Raw genomic sequence first — 12,495 nt, forward strand, 5'->3', positions numbered from 1 at the left:
TCACATCACAGCCGTTTATCATTCCTGGCTACTTGGAAGGCTCCCTTCCACTCTTTCCCAAGGGCAACTGACTCATGGAGTCCTTAAAGCACTTCCTTCCTGCAATAAGGACGGACAGGAATTTGTGAAGCACTTAGCCTTTATTTTACATATTTCCAAAGAGGACATTGTGTAAGTCAGCAGCCAACAGAATTTCTAAGAGAGGAAGTGACAGCAAAGGTAACTGGCTCAAGTCCCTCTGTGTATACCATGTACATTTCATGTCTGAGCACCTTGTGTGTCTGGCTTAAGTAAGGCAGTGTAGATTGTGCGAACAAGAAATCTGTATTCTGTGGTCAGAAATGGCTACGACATGCATCACGCAAAATGCACAACCTGAAATGCTTTGATCTGCAACCAAAGTTTCCTCAAGCAAAGATGCGCGTGAACGATGACGAACACATACGGAGCAACTTGGGCAGAGCACGGAAAATGCTGTGGGGCTGTGACGTTAGCGCACTGATCAAGAGCCCCGAGCAGGAGGAGCCGTCCCAGTGGCCGAGCAGGCTAGGAGGGTGAGCAGCCGCCATCTCCAGCCACCTCGAGTTCCTTCCTGCCTTCACTCTAAGTTGAGCAGCTCCACGTCAAAGATGAGAGTGGCATTGGGAGGGATGACACCAGGGTGGCCCGTGGCTCCGTACGCCACATCAGGGGTGCAGGTCAGCTTCGCCCTCTGCCCCAAGCTCATCTAGCAGGGATGGGGGCAGATGGGGAGAGGAGAAAGAGGACCCAGCTTGATTTAAAAGAAAAAAGTAAAATAACTATGGCATTTTCCCACACCATCCTCAAGGTTAACTCTGAAGATCTGAGACGAATTTTCTGAGTGGCACACTGGAGTGACGCAGGATTTAGATTCTGCCTCAGACCAGCAGAGACTCGACTGTGGGGCAGTCACTTCCACCAAAGCAGTCCCAAATCCATTCATCCAACAACCACTGCTGGTTACTCAATTAGCGCATGGCCCCAAGACTTGGATTTGTTCATAATCGTTCCTCACCCTCTTCCAAAAGAACATAAAAAGGTTGTATAAAAGGCACACATCCAAGTATACACTCAAGGAGTTAACAGGAGCAGTCCATTAAAGACGTGAAGCAATCAGAGGCCACCGCGAGGTGGGGAGGGCTGAGGCACCTACTCTAACAGAGCACTGAATGGCCTCGGAGACCGAGGGAGAAGGGCATGCACCAGGGCTCACCACAGCAGTCATCAACACCTGGCACTGGTAGGACAGGTGAAATTTTAATAAAGCGGTGAAATTTGAATAAATCGATTTTTAAATTTTGAATAACCAACCCCCAAAATTGAATGGATCGGTTCATAGTTCTGTATCAATGTTAATGTATCATTGATCACAAACACATGTATAATTTGATCATTGTACTACGGTTATGTAAAACGTTCACATGTGGGGAATCTGGGTAAAGAATATATCGGAACTATTTCTGTGATATTTTTGCAAGTCTGAAATTTTTAAGTTAAAACAAAACAAAAAACTTGGGTCTCTCCACCCTCCAACTCTCCTGCTGCCTCAGTCCCAGACAGCTGGTGGCTCACAGGCCTCCAAAGCTAGTGCCGAGCAAGCCTGGAGGGATGTGTTTGGACTGAGAGCCCCCAGTGTGACTTGAAGGGGTCATGCTGGCAATGAGGGGGAAGGGGTGGGGGCACAAAGCCAGGCTGGCATTCCTGGCAGTAGAGGCCAAGCCACGGCGGTCTGTAATAGGGCAAGGGCAGCAGCGTACTGAGCCTAGACTCCCCAAATCCCCCCATCTTACCTGGGCTGCACCCTCTTCAAAACCCTTGATGACTTCCTGTTTGCCGATTCGGAACTTGAAAGGTTTGTTTCTGTCTCTGGACGAATCGAATTTCTTCCCATTTTGGAGCATTCCTGTGAAAGCAAGAAGAGGATGGAGAAGGGCGGCGGCCAGGACTCAACTCCCAGATCTGGGGCCACCTGTCTAAATCGGAATTCCTGGGGCACCTGGGTGGCTCAGCGGGTAAAGCCTCTGCCTTCGCCTCAGGCCATGATCCCAGAGTCCTGGGATCGAGCCCCGCATCGAGTCCTGCATCGGGCTCTCTGCTCAGCAGGGAGCCCGCTTCCCCCTCTCTCTCTGCCTGCCGCTCTGCCTACTTGTGATCTCTGTTTGTCAAATAAATAAATAAAATCTTTAAAAAAATAAAATAAAACGGAATTCCTATTCTGCAAAAACCTGTGCCTCTTCCAATCTCCCCACCTGCCCTGTCACCTAAGCAAGAAACCCCAATACTTTGCTCTGCCTTACCCCACACACAGCCTACGAAGTCCTACGCATCTCTGCAATCTACATACTTTCTCCGTTTCTTCTACCACCCCATGACTCCACCACATCCCCATCGTGTCTCACCTGTGTACGGGACACCCTCTAACTGTCTTTGCACTCACTCTCCTTCCTCCGTTCCGGCAGGAGCTCCCGGAGGCAGAATCGAAAGGCCTACACTGCGTGCAGGCACTTCCAGACCCAGCGGCTGCCTGTCTGATAACCCTCGCTGCTTCCCCCTGCCTTGCCTTTCCCCCCATGTCCTATTCAGGTCACACCTTTCTCAAATACCTCTGTGCTTTACAGCCTTTTCTGTGTCACTTCCTCCGCCCAAGGATGTTTCTGCCTCAGGCTGCCTCCCCACCTGCTTTTCACAAGGTTCCCTGACATGCAAAACCCAAAAGCCATATCATTCCTTCCGGCAATGAACAGAGCAAAGTGACCCAGTCAAGGGTGGCCACCAGACCCCATAAAAAGGGCCTATTTGAACCTGGAACAGCTCAATGCTGCCTCCAAGTGCAGTTGCCTTGTCATCCCTGAGGTACAAATATTGTCTCATTCCTGCCGACTAAGGCTCAAGAGCTGTTTTTCTGTTTTTAGATCATATTGATGATTGGCTCAAAGATCAGACCTTCTTTTTAAAGATTTATTTTATTTTATTTATTTGAGAGAGAGAGAGCGGGAGAGGGGAAAGGTCAGAGGGAGAAGCAGACTCCCTGCTGAGCAGGGAGCCCAATGTGGGACTTGATCCCAGGACTCCAGGATCATGACCTGAGCCGAAAGAAGGCAATTGCTTAACGAACTGAGCCACCTAGGTGCCCCAGATCAGACCTTCTATAAACGATGCCCTCCCACGATTTCTTCCTGCACCCCGCAGATCACAACAAAAGGCAATTTTAGACCAGAGAAAAATCTGGCCCGTAAGTTCAGAGACGGGATTCTGACTTCATGCTGGCAATAACTCCCTGTGTAAAGTTAGGTAAATCACTTCCTTTCTCATGGCCTCAGTTCTGTCATGTTTAACACGAGAGATAGAGACAGGCTTAGTGTGTGAGCATCTATGACTCCACTTCCTAATTGCTACCACTTAAATGTATGCAAGGGGCAGTCTCATTTTCCTGCTTTCTGGGTAGAATAAAAGGGATTCTTACTCTGGGTACAAAATCAGGCAAAGGAGAAAACCCTGCGGCTACACAGATGGATACTAAGGAGATCGAATACAAACTCAGGCACACACACAGGTTGCTAAGATAGAGATACCTGTGCGAGCTCATCGGCACTTATGCACCCACATTCATTAGAAAGACCCAATGGTCAAACAGATTCAAAGAGAAGATTTAAATCCACAAATCTACATACATTCAACAAGATGCATACTTGGACAAGTACACATACGACTATTCACACACACATTCCCTTTGAAAACTGCTTTCTCATTTCCCAACTTCTTCAGGTTTTACCTGACTCAATATACTTCGGACCATATGTAGTCATCTACTGCTACAAGTTCAGCCGAAACCATGCAGCCCAGAAACAGAAGCACATATATATGGTGACCTGATTCAACAAAGGTGTCATGGCAATGCAGCAGATAAAGGATGATTTTTTAAAAATAATTAATGGTGCTAGATCAATTGCATGTCCATATGGAGAAAAAAAATGAACCTAGACCCTTACCTTATGCACACATAAAAACTGATTCCAGCTGAATGAGAGACTTAAATATGAAAAATAAAATAATAAAGCTTTTACAAGATAACAAACAGAAGGATATCTTCATGACCTAGGGACAAAGATTTCTGAACTGAACACAAAAGTACTAACTATAAAGGAAAAGATCGGTATGTAGGACTTCATTAAAATTAAGAACTTCTAGGGGCGCCTGGGTAGCTCAGTTGGTTAAGCATCTGCCTTCAGCTCAGGTCAAGATCCCAGAGTCCAGGGATCAAGTCCTGCATCGGGCTCCCTGCTCAGCAGGAAGCTTGCTTCTCCCTCTGCCTCCTGCTCCCCCTACTTGTGCGCGCTCTCTCTCTCTCTCTCTCTCTCTCTCTGACAAATAAATAAATAAAATCTTCAAATAAAATAAAGAACTTCTATTGATAAAAATGCCATTAAGAGAGTAAAAAGACAAGCGCTGGCATGGGTGGTGATTTGAATCAGTATAACTAACAAAAGATTTGTATCTACAATATATAAAGAATTCCTGGGGCACCTGGGTGGCTGAGTTGGTTAAGCATCTGACTCCAGATTTCAGCTCAGGTCATAATCTAAGGTTGTGAGATTGAGCCCCAGGTCAGGCTCTGTGCAGGTGTGAAACCTGCTTAAGATTCTCTCTCTCCCTTTCCTGCTGTCCCCCCCCCCCATGCTCTCTCTCTCTCTTAAATAATAATAATAATAATAATTTCCATAAGTCAATAAGAAAAAGACAGCCAACCCAATTTTTATATTGGACAAAACATGAGAGACTAAAGAGTATATCCAAATGGCCAGTAAGCACATGAAAAGGTATTCAACTTCATTAGTCATCAGGGCAGTGCAAATAAAAAACCACAATGAAATACCACCAGACACCCACCTCGGTGGGCCAAAAACAAAACAAAAAAGGTGATGCCAAGTGTCGATGAGGATGCGGGAGAACTGCAACTCTCGTATATGGCTGATGGCAGTGGAAATCGGCAGGACAACTCTGGGAGGCTGTCTGGCAGTATCTGATAAAGCTGAGCATTGCTATATAATCCTGTGCCCAAGTAGCACCACTTCTGGGTGTATACCAACCAAAATGTGTACATATGTCCACCAAAAGACACCTACAGGACTGTTCAAAGCAATACTATTCATAATAGCCAAAAACTATCAACAACCCAAATGTTCATCAATTGTTGCAAAGATAAATTATAATTTATTCATCATACAATAAACTGTACAGGAATAAAAAAGAACAAATTAGGGGCCCCTGGGTGACTCAATCCGTTAAGGATCTGACTCTTGATTTCAGTTCAGGTCATGATCTCAGGGTCATGGGATCGAGCCCCCATGCTGAGCTCCATGCTCAGCGCAAAGTTTACTTGAGATTCTCACTCCCTCCCTCTCTCTCTGCCCCTCCCCCTGCTCATATGTGCATTCTCTCTCTCAAATAAATAAATCAATCTTAAAAAAAAAAAAAAAAAGAACCAACATAATCTCACAGACATAATATTGAGTAAAATAAGCCAAACACAAAAGAGTGCAGACTCTATGATTCCATTTCTATGATATTCAATAAGAGGACAAGCCAGCCAATTGATGGGGACAAAGGTATGCTGGTTACCTTCAAAGAGGTCTGATGACTAGGAGGAGAGATTAGGTAGATGCCTGGACCGGAGCTCATTCTGGAAATGTAGATGCTGATCTGGGTGGTGGTTATATTTAAGTGTAATCACTTCGAAAAATTTCATTGAGCTGTACATCTCAGATTTATGTTCTCTACTGTGTTCATATTTAATTAAGGAGTTTACCAAAAAGTCCCATACAGTCCCCTCTAGGTTTGAGGAAACAGTCCCTCCCTAAACTAGAGGCACTCATGTCCAATGTTAGTGTTTAATGCACATCACCTGCTCTCTGTATCTACTGTGAAAAGTCTTTGCAAAAGGATGTTGTGGTTTTAGTAACTTGATAAGTACTGGTCTGTCTACAACATGTAGAACAGATAAATCAATTACACAGGTCAGAGGCCCCAGAGGACTCATGGTAATTAGGCCACATCACCGGGAGATAAAACACAGCTCTAGCCCACTGACGTCAGCGACCGGCAACACAGCTGTTGAGAAATACCCACACTGTCTGCCTAGATTTAACCTGGCACTTCACACTGGCCCAGAGAACTGCTAAAAATGGCCCCATCTGAATGCGTCCTAGGAACTAAACTGGCCTTGCTGTCTGCTAAGTGGCTGTCACCAAGTTTGCCACATTGGGAAGCAGGTCACAAGGCAGAGCGCTCACTCCTCTGGGAACAAATACCTGCTCGTGATCTTCCTGCCAGCAGACCTCAGGAACTCCATCTAGAATGTTCCTCAGCCCACCTGACCTTCCAGTATAGAGCATCCAAGAGGGATCAGCAGAGGTGTGGGGCCCTTCTCCCATTCCCACGGCACCTTGAGACAGGCATTCCTGTCACCCTCCCAACACTGCCTGAGAGCCTCTGGATCATGGGTCTGTCCCACTCTCCAAACTCCCCAAAGAAGGAAGGAATCCTCCCTTTTCATCTGTGTGTCCCCAGTGCCCAGCACAGCATGTCGCACACAGTAGGTACTCAATAACAGTAAGCCAGTCGAATAGTCTGTTTTTGAAAAAAGAAAGGAAATGCTGGGGCGCCTGGGTGGCTCAGTGGGTTAAAGTCTCTGCCTTCGGCTTGGGTCATGATCCCAGGGTCCTGGGATCGAGCCCCACATCGGGCTCTCTGCTCAGTGGGGAACCTGCTTCCTCCTTTCTCTCTCTGCCTACCTCTCTGCCTACTTCTGTCAATTAAATACATAAAAATCTTTGGGAAAAAAAAAAAAAAAAGAAAGGAAGGAAATGCTGAGGAAGTCAACCTCCTCTTCTCTAACAACATTGTAGGAGGAGAGACGAGTCTACAGGGAAGATCAGGGCTCTCAGGGCTTTAAGAAGGGACTTCTACATATCAGACAGGACCAGGAGGGCCCAGCTCCACGCTGCCCACCACAGAGGGAAGAGAATGGAGGTGGCTTGGCTCAGCTAGAGGCTGGTTCCACACGCAGCTCCTGCTGGGACAAGTGGGGAAGGGGTATCCTTGCAAGCTTCCTTTCCTGTATGCACAAGGCTGGCTCAAGAAGTGAGGGGAGCCTACCTGTGTAGTGCACCACACACGTCTGTCCCTTCTTGGGGAACGTCCTTCCTGCAAAGAGACGTGAACGAATAAGGTATTAGGAAAAGTCCCCTGGGATGTTCAGGTGTGCCTGTGACCCGAAGGTCTGGCCCACACTCCCCTCCACACCATGGGGATGCCCACGGCTCTACTTCCGGCTCTGTGCCTTGTATGAGCCAGGCTGGTCCCTTCACCTCTATTTGACTTGAACTTTATTCCCTTGCATTCCTCCACTCCACTCTCTCCTTGTTATTTTCCTTTCTTCAACTTCTCCTTTCCCTTTCCTTCATTCATTCCCCAGACATCGACTGACAGCCTATGACGTGCCTGGACCAGATTCCAGAAACACAGAGCCATCTATGAACTCATGGTGAAGTCAGGGAAACAGACACATAAATAAATAATCGATTATAATGCAGGATGATGGCTGCAATCAAGGATTAAGAAGCATAATCCTTCACACATATTTACAGAACCTACTACATGCCGAAGCCTGGGCCTGATTTCAGGGACCCGGCAGTAAACCATACAGACAAGATCCCTACTCCTCTGGAGTTCACATTCTAGTGGAGAGAAAGAAACAGTACTCAAATAAACAAGACGATTATAAATCATGATAATTCTCTAAGGAAAAGAAACACAATGACAAGTTAAAGACAGACGTGACGGACAGGCCGTTTTAGAAAAGGGGGTCCAGGATGGCCTCTCAGAAAAGGTGACATTTGGGCTGAATCTTGAAAGATGAATAAGATGCTGGGGAAAGCACTGCAGGAAGAGGGAGCTGCCTGCACATCAACTTTGAGACAGAAAAGGATTGGAGCATTTGAAGAAGAGAACCGAAGGCCCTGTGGCTGGAAAGAAGAGAGGGCGAGGGACACAAGTGGGAAAGAGCCGGATCACGGCGGGGGGTAGGGGGCGCAGCGCGGCGCTGGATTTAACTCCAAGTGCAATAAGAAATAAGAAGCCACTGGAGGATTTTAAGTAAGAGAATGACATAATCTGAATTAAGATTTTATAAGATCACTCTGGCTGCTGCGTGTAGGATGGACGATTAGGCGCCTCTTGCAATAATCCAGACAGGAAATCAATTATGGCTTGAATTAATGTGGTGGCAGCAGAGAATAGAGCAAAATAGATATACTTGGGAAACGGGGCTGACAGGGTACATTAACAGAGTGGGGATGGGGTCCAGGAGGAGGGAGAAGGAGAAATTGAGTACAATGCTTGGGTTTTCAGTTTGGGCTACAGGATGGACCGTGAACTAATTCCAGGTGGGGAGGACTGGGGAGGAGCAGATTTGAGCAGCTGGCAATCTTGAAATGCCTATTAGACATCTGAGTTTATATTGCAAGTAGGCAGATGGAGAGTCTGCACTGGAGGTATCAATCTGGGCGGAATTTAAAGCCACAGGCCTGGATGGCAAAGCTTAGGGTGGTTAACAACTGAGTCAACACGTTGAAGACTCTGTGGGAGTCAGGGAAAGCATCTTAAAGGATTAATAGTTTGCCAGAGGAAATAAAGGGAGATAATCTGGGAAGAGAGAACAACACATTCAAAGGGCCAGTCGAGCACTAGTGCAAGCCCTGTCTGGCTCACTGCTGTAACCCCAGGGCCTAGCACAGAGTACGTGTTCAATAAATATTTGCAGAATGCTGGTGTGTTTAACCACTTTGCAGGAGCTTGTTGAAGTTGGAGAAGAAGATGGTGGTGGGGGTAGGGGCTGTAGTAAGAGAGGAGGCTTGACTGTGGAAGGTAAGACTAGACTAGATCACCATTTGTCTGGAGAACGAAAGGGAAGGCTCATTAAAACACAAGGCAGGGAGGTGGGGTGGGGGTCAGTAGAATGGGACAGGAAAGGTCACACATGCATTTTAAAGGGTCCTCAGGCTATGGTGTGGAAAATAGGTGGTGAGTTAGGGAGACCCAATGGAAGGCAAAAAGGCAAGAGTGGAGGTGGGGTGACTAGTTCAGAAGATGTGCAGAAATCCAGGTGAGAGATGATGGTGGCCAGAACCAGGGCGGGGACTAATGGGATGGAGCCTAGAGATGTTCAGCAGAAGGACGAGTCCTGTCAGACTTGCTGTGGGGCTCAACCAAGATGCGGTGTCCCCAGTGCTAACAGTACAATAGCTCGGCCCTTCCGTGTCTTCTTGCTGGACTCAGGGGTTTAGACAGTTGAAAGCAGAAGGCCAAAGCTCTTCCAGGCTTTCTCTAAAAATCTAATCTCCCTCAAGAGAAAATGCCCCTTGTCCTTGGCCAGGGAGAGAGGATAACTAGAGAAAACGATAAAGGCTACTTCGAGCCAGGGAAGGGAGAAGAGGCCTCCAGCCCTCTGGCAGAACTCAGTGGCAGGGCTCTGGGGTGTGACGAGGTCTCAGGGTGACGGTTCCTGGGACTCAGCATCATGGTTCCCAGAGTGGACAAAGAAACCTGTCCATACCTGCCTGGTGATGGGGTAAGGGCCCGGGACCTCGAGAGACCACTGCCTTTTAACAAGGAGTGTGGCCTGGAACCAAGAGGTCCTCTAATTTCCTAGGAGGGGTGGGGGCTGTCAGTTAGGTCTCACATGAAGTCTGTCTGTCAAATTCTGCAGAAATGGAGGCTCTGGACTGGATTAAGTTTCATTTAAAAAATTTAAAAATGGCTATTCTTGCACATCCAAACCCATTTATGCAAGAGATGTCTGGCGTGTAAAGTAGTGGTGCCAGTCCCGGGGGCAGGGAAAGGGGAATAACAGAGGAGTGCTTGGGAGTGGGAAGGACAAGGCGCAGGAGTTGTTTTGGACTTTCTGAATTAGGTATCCATGGGACATCCAGACAGAGGTCGAGCAGCAGTTGGATAAACGGACCACCTTGAACTCGGGTCGTAGGTCTGGGCTGGAGGCTTAAGTTTGGAGGCCATCGGTTTGCAGACGGTAATGAAAGCCATGGGAGTGTACAGGATGGCTGGAGAGGCTGAGTGGGGCGGGGAGGATAAAGCAAGATGCAGAGGCGGCGGAGGGAGCGCTTCTTCCTTCCCAGACTGGCTGGGTCCCCACTACGTCTCACCGCCCAGCCCACAGGGGCCGCCCGACCGGAGGCCCGGAGGGGGGCGCGTTAGAAAGGGCTGCCCCAAGCAGAAGGGATCCCTTCCAGCTGTCCCCAGGGCTCACCTAGCAGACAGGGAAAGCAGAGCTAACTAAAGCCCTGCCCTGGGAAATCAGCAGTAGCAGATAAGTGAGTGGTTGCAGCCGCGGCGGCGGCGGCCCGAAGCCCCCGGGGCGGTGGCGGGCCGCAGACCCCCGCCTCCTGGCCACCGCCTTCGATCCCCTAGGTGAGCCGGCGCGGAAGGGGATGGTGGAGGATCGTCTGCTAGACCCCCAACAATCCTATCTGGGGTCTCCTCCCGCCGCCCCCATCCTATGTCCGCCCCCGACTCAGCACCCTCCGCGCCACCTCTGAATCAGACCCCCGCCCGCCCGGCTCCGCCCCGGGACCCTTCCTCCTCCCCCGGCTCCGCCGCCCGGTACCGTCTCCTGGGGAGATGGTCTCGATCTCCACGCCCATCGCAGTCCCACTGGCCCCGCCTCCGAGGGTCCCCGCTGCTGCCCCGACCCCGGCTCGGCTCCGGCCCTGGCCCCGCTGGCGCTCCGGCTCGCCTCCCCGCCGCCACTGCAGAGCCGGAGGAGGTGCGGCGGGAGTCGGGACCTGCGCGGGGAGGGGCCACGGGGAAGGGGGCGGCGGGGCGGAGCGGCGCGGAAAGGTGGGGTCGACTGGGGCGGGGCCCGGGGGAAGGGACCCTGACGCGGCTGCTCCCTAGCTTGGCCAGGCTTACGGTCATCAACTGCGGAGGATGGGGAGGAAGGCATGAGACACCCGCGCATCTATGCATCCATCCATCCATTTATCCATCGATCTATCCATCCGTTCAACACATTTATCTAGCATGTACTCTGTGTTAAGCTCTGGGGAGTCAAGCCGGTCCCACAGACTAGGGGAAAGCCGGCAACTAAACCAACACTTTAAGTACATGCGCTCACTGGAGTTCAGAACGTTAAGGAAACACCTGAGAGGTATTTACCCTAGGCTCGACTGCCCGGAATGTAGGAGCATTCTGACGCGCGGTGGGGTAGGGGGGGCGGGGGCTGGGAGGGAATGGGATGGCAGGAAGGGAGGAAACCAGTCATTACCCTACTGCAACCACCCTAAACCCCTATTCACCATCCCTTCTGCCCCACTCATAGGGAACTTCCAACCTTTCAAGGCAAAGAACTGCGCCCTGCGGATACCAATTAAACTAAGGCAGAATCGCTATCACCAGAGAACGAAATTTGGGACGGGTGGGGACACGGAGAGTTAGTTACAGCGTGGAGTGATTCGTGCTGTGGGATGAATGAGTAAATTCTATCCTGAGCTCCTCTTCCACGCCAGACCCCTCACCTCCACCCAAAAGAGTTCCAGGAATCTGGAAAGGTATCTTTGGAGGAGATAACATTTGCTTGAAGAATGAATGGAACTTTAATTTTTCCCTCTCTTTTTCTCTCATTTTTCCATGCCTTGTTTTAAAAATTGACGCGAGGCCATGATTCTGACCAGTGGTACTGGAATATAGGCACGAGGATAAACGCCTGAGCAGAGGCATCCAGAATGGGCCCTAGAGTGTTCTTCCTCCATTCCCCCCCCCCCGGCCCCCCTGCCCCCCACTGTCCCAGGTGGTTAGGCCAGACTTCAGGTTATCAGCATCGCTGAAGGAGGACTGGCTGTTTTGTTCAAGAAAGATGATGGTCGACTGTACTGTGAGGGTCAGCATCTGAAATTCCACATGGACTGCTTCACGGCGTGGCCTAGAGTCTCCCAGGTGTATAGCTGAAGTCTAGAGACACACTAGGACCTTGGACTCTGGCCGTGGGGAGGCACTCTTGGGGTAAGTGTAGAACAGGGGTTTGTAACTCGGACAGGTCCATGGAGCGGCTTCGGTTGAATGCACAATATCTTGTATGCGGATAAGAACATTTTTGTGGGTAGATTTGACCACATTTAAATAAGTCCTCAACACCTTCTCACCCCTTGTCCCCTATCCTCTCCCCCCAAAAGTTAAGAAACCGTGTTGACTCTAGGGATCCTGTACTCTTTCCTAGACTAAGAATCGAGGAGAAGTGGAGGAAGGTTCTACTCTTACGGAGAGTCGAACTGTGGCTGGTTTATTGTAGATTAAATTGTACAGAAACTACTACTCCCAGAGATCTGTGCAGCAAATCCCCAGCTTACTGGTCAGGGGAAAGACCCTCCCCTAACGTGACACAAGCAAAAGCCAACAGGCAGA

The 12,495-nt window shown here is 49.4% G+C and overlaps 1 protein-coding gene across 2 annotated transcripts; it reads right to left on the reverse strand.

Moving 5' to 3' along the window:
- Positions 1–121: 121 nt before the first annotated feature.
- Positions 122–10,894, reverse strand: FKBP1B (FKBP prolyl isomerase 1B). 2 transcript variants are annotated; one of them, XM_004745899.3, is made up of 4 exons: positions 10,703–10,894; positions 7,177–7,224; positions 1,812–1,924; positions 122–727 (listed from the first exon to the last, which is right to left on the reverse strand). In XM_004745899.3, the coding sequence occupies exons 1-4, from the start codon at positions 10,737–10,739 to the stop codon at positions 599–601; spliced, it is 327 nt and encodes a 108-aa protein (XP_004745956.1). In that variant the 5' UTR covers positions 10,740–10,894; the 3' UTR covers positions 122–598. The 2 variants fall into 2 exon arrangements, with proteins under 2 accessions (XP_004745956.1, XP_004745957.1); XM_004745900.3 differs by having other exon boundaries at positions 122–772.
- Positions 10,895–12,495: the final 1,601 nt, after the last annotated feature.

Source organism: Mustela putorius, unplaced genomic scaffold (assembly GCF_011764305.1).
Source record: "Mustela putorius furo isolate JIRA1106 unplaced genomic scaffold, ASM1176430v1.1 tig00000281_pilon_pilon_pilon, whole genome shotgun sequence".
Classification (NCBI taxonomy): domain Eukaryota; kingdom Metazoa; phylum Chordata; class Mammalia; order Carnivora; family Mustelidae; genus Mustela; species Mustela putorius.

Excerpts from the sequence above, each read along its gene's own strand:
- FKBP1B (XM_004745899.3), bottom strand. The coding sequence starts at position 10,739 with ATGGGCGTGGAGATCGAGACCATCTCCCCAGGAGACG. Across the intron at positions 1,925-7,176 it reads GTGTGTGGTGCACTACACAG|GAATGCTCCAAAATGGGAAG; the intron begins GTAGGCTCCCCT and ends TTGCTTTCACAG. Across the intron at positions 728-1,811 it reads TTGAAGAGGGTGCAGCCCAG|ATGAGCTTGGGGCAGAGGGC; the intron begins GTAAGATGGGGG and ends CATCCCTGCTAG.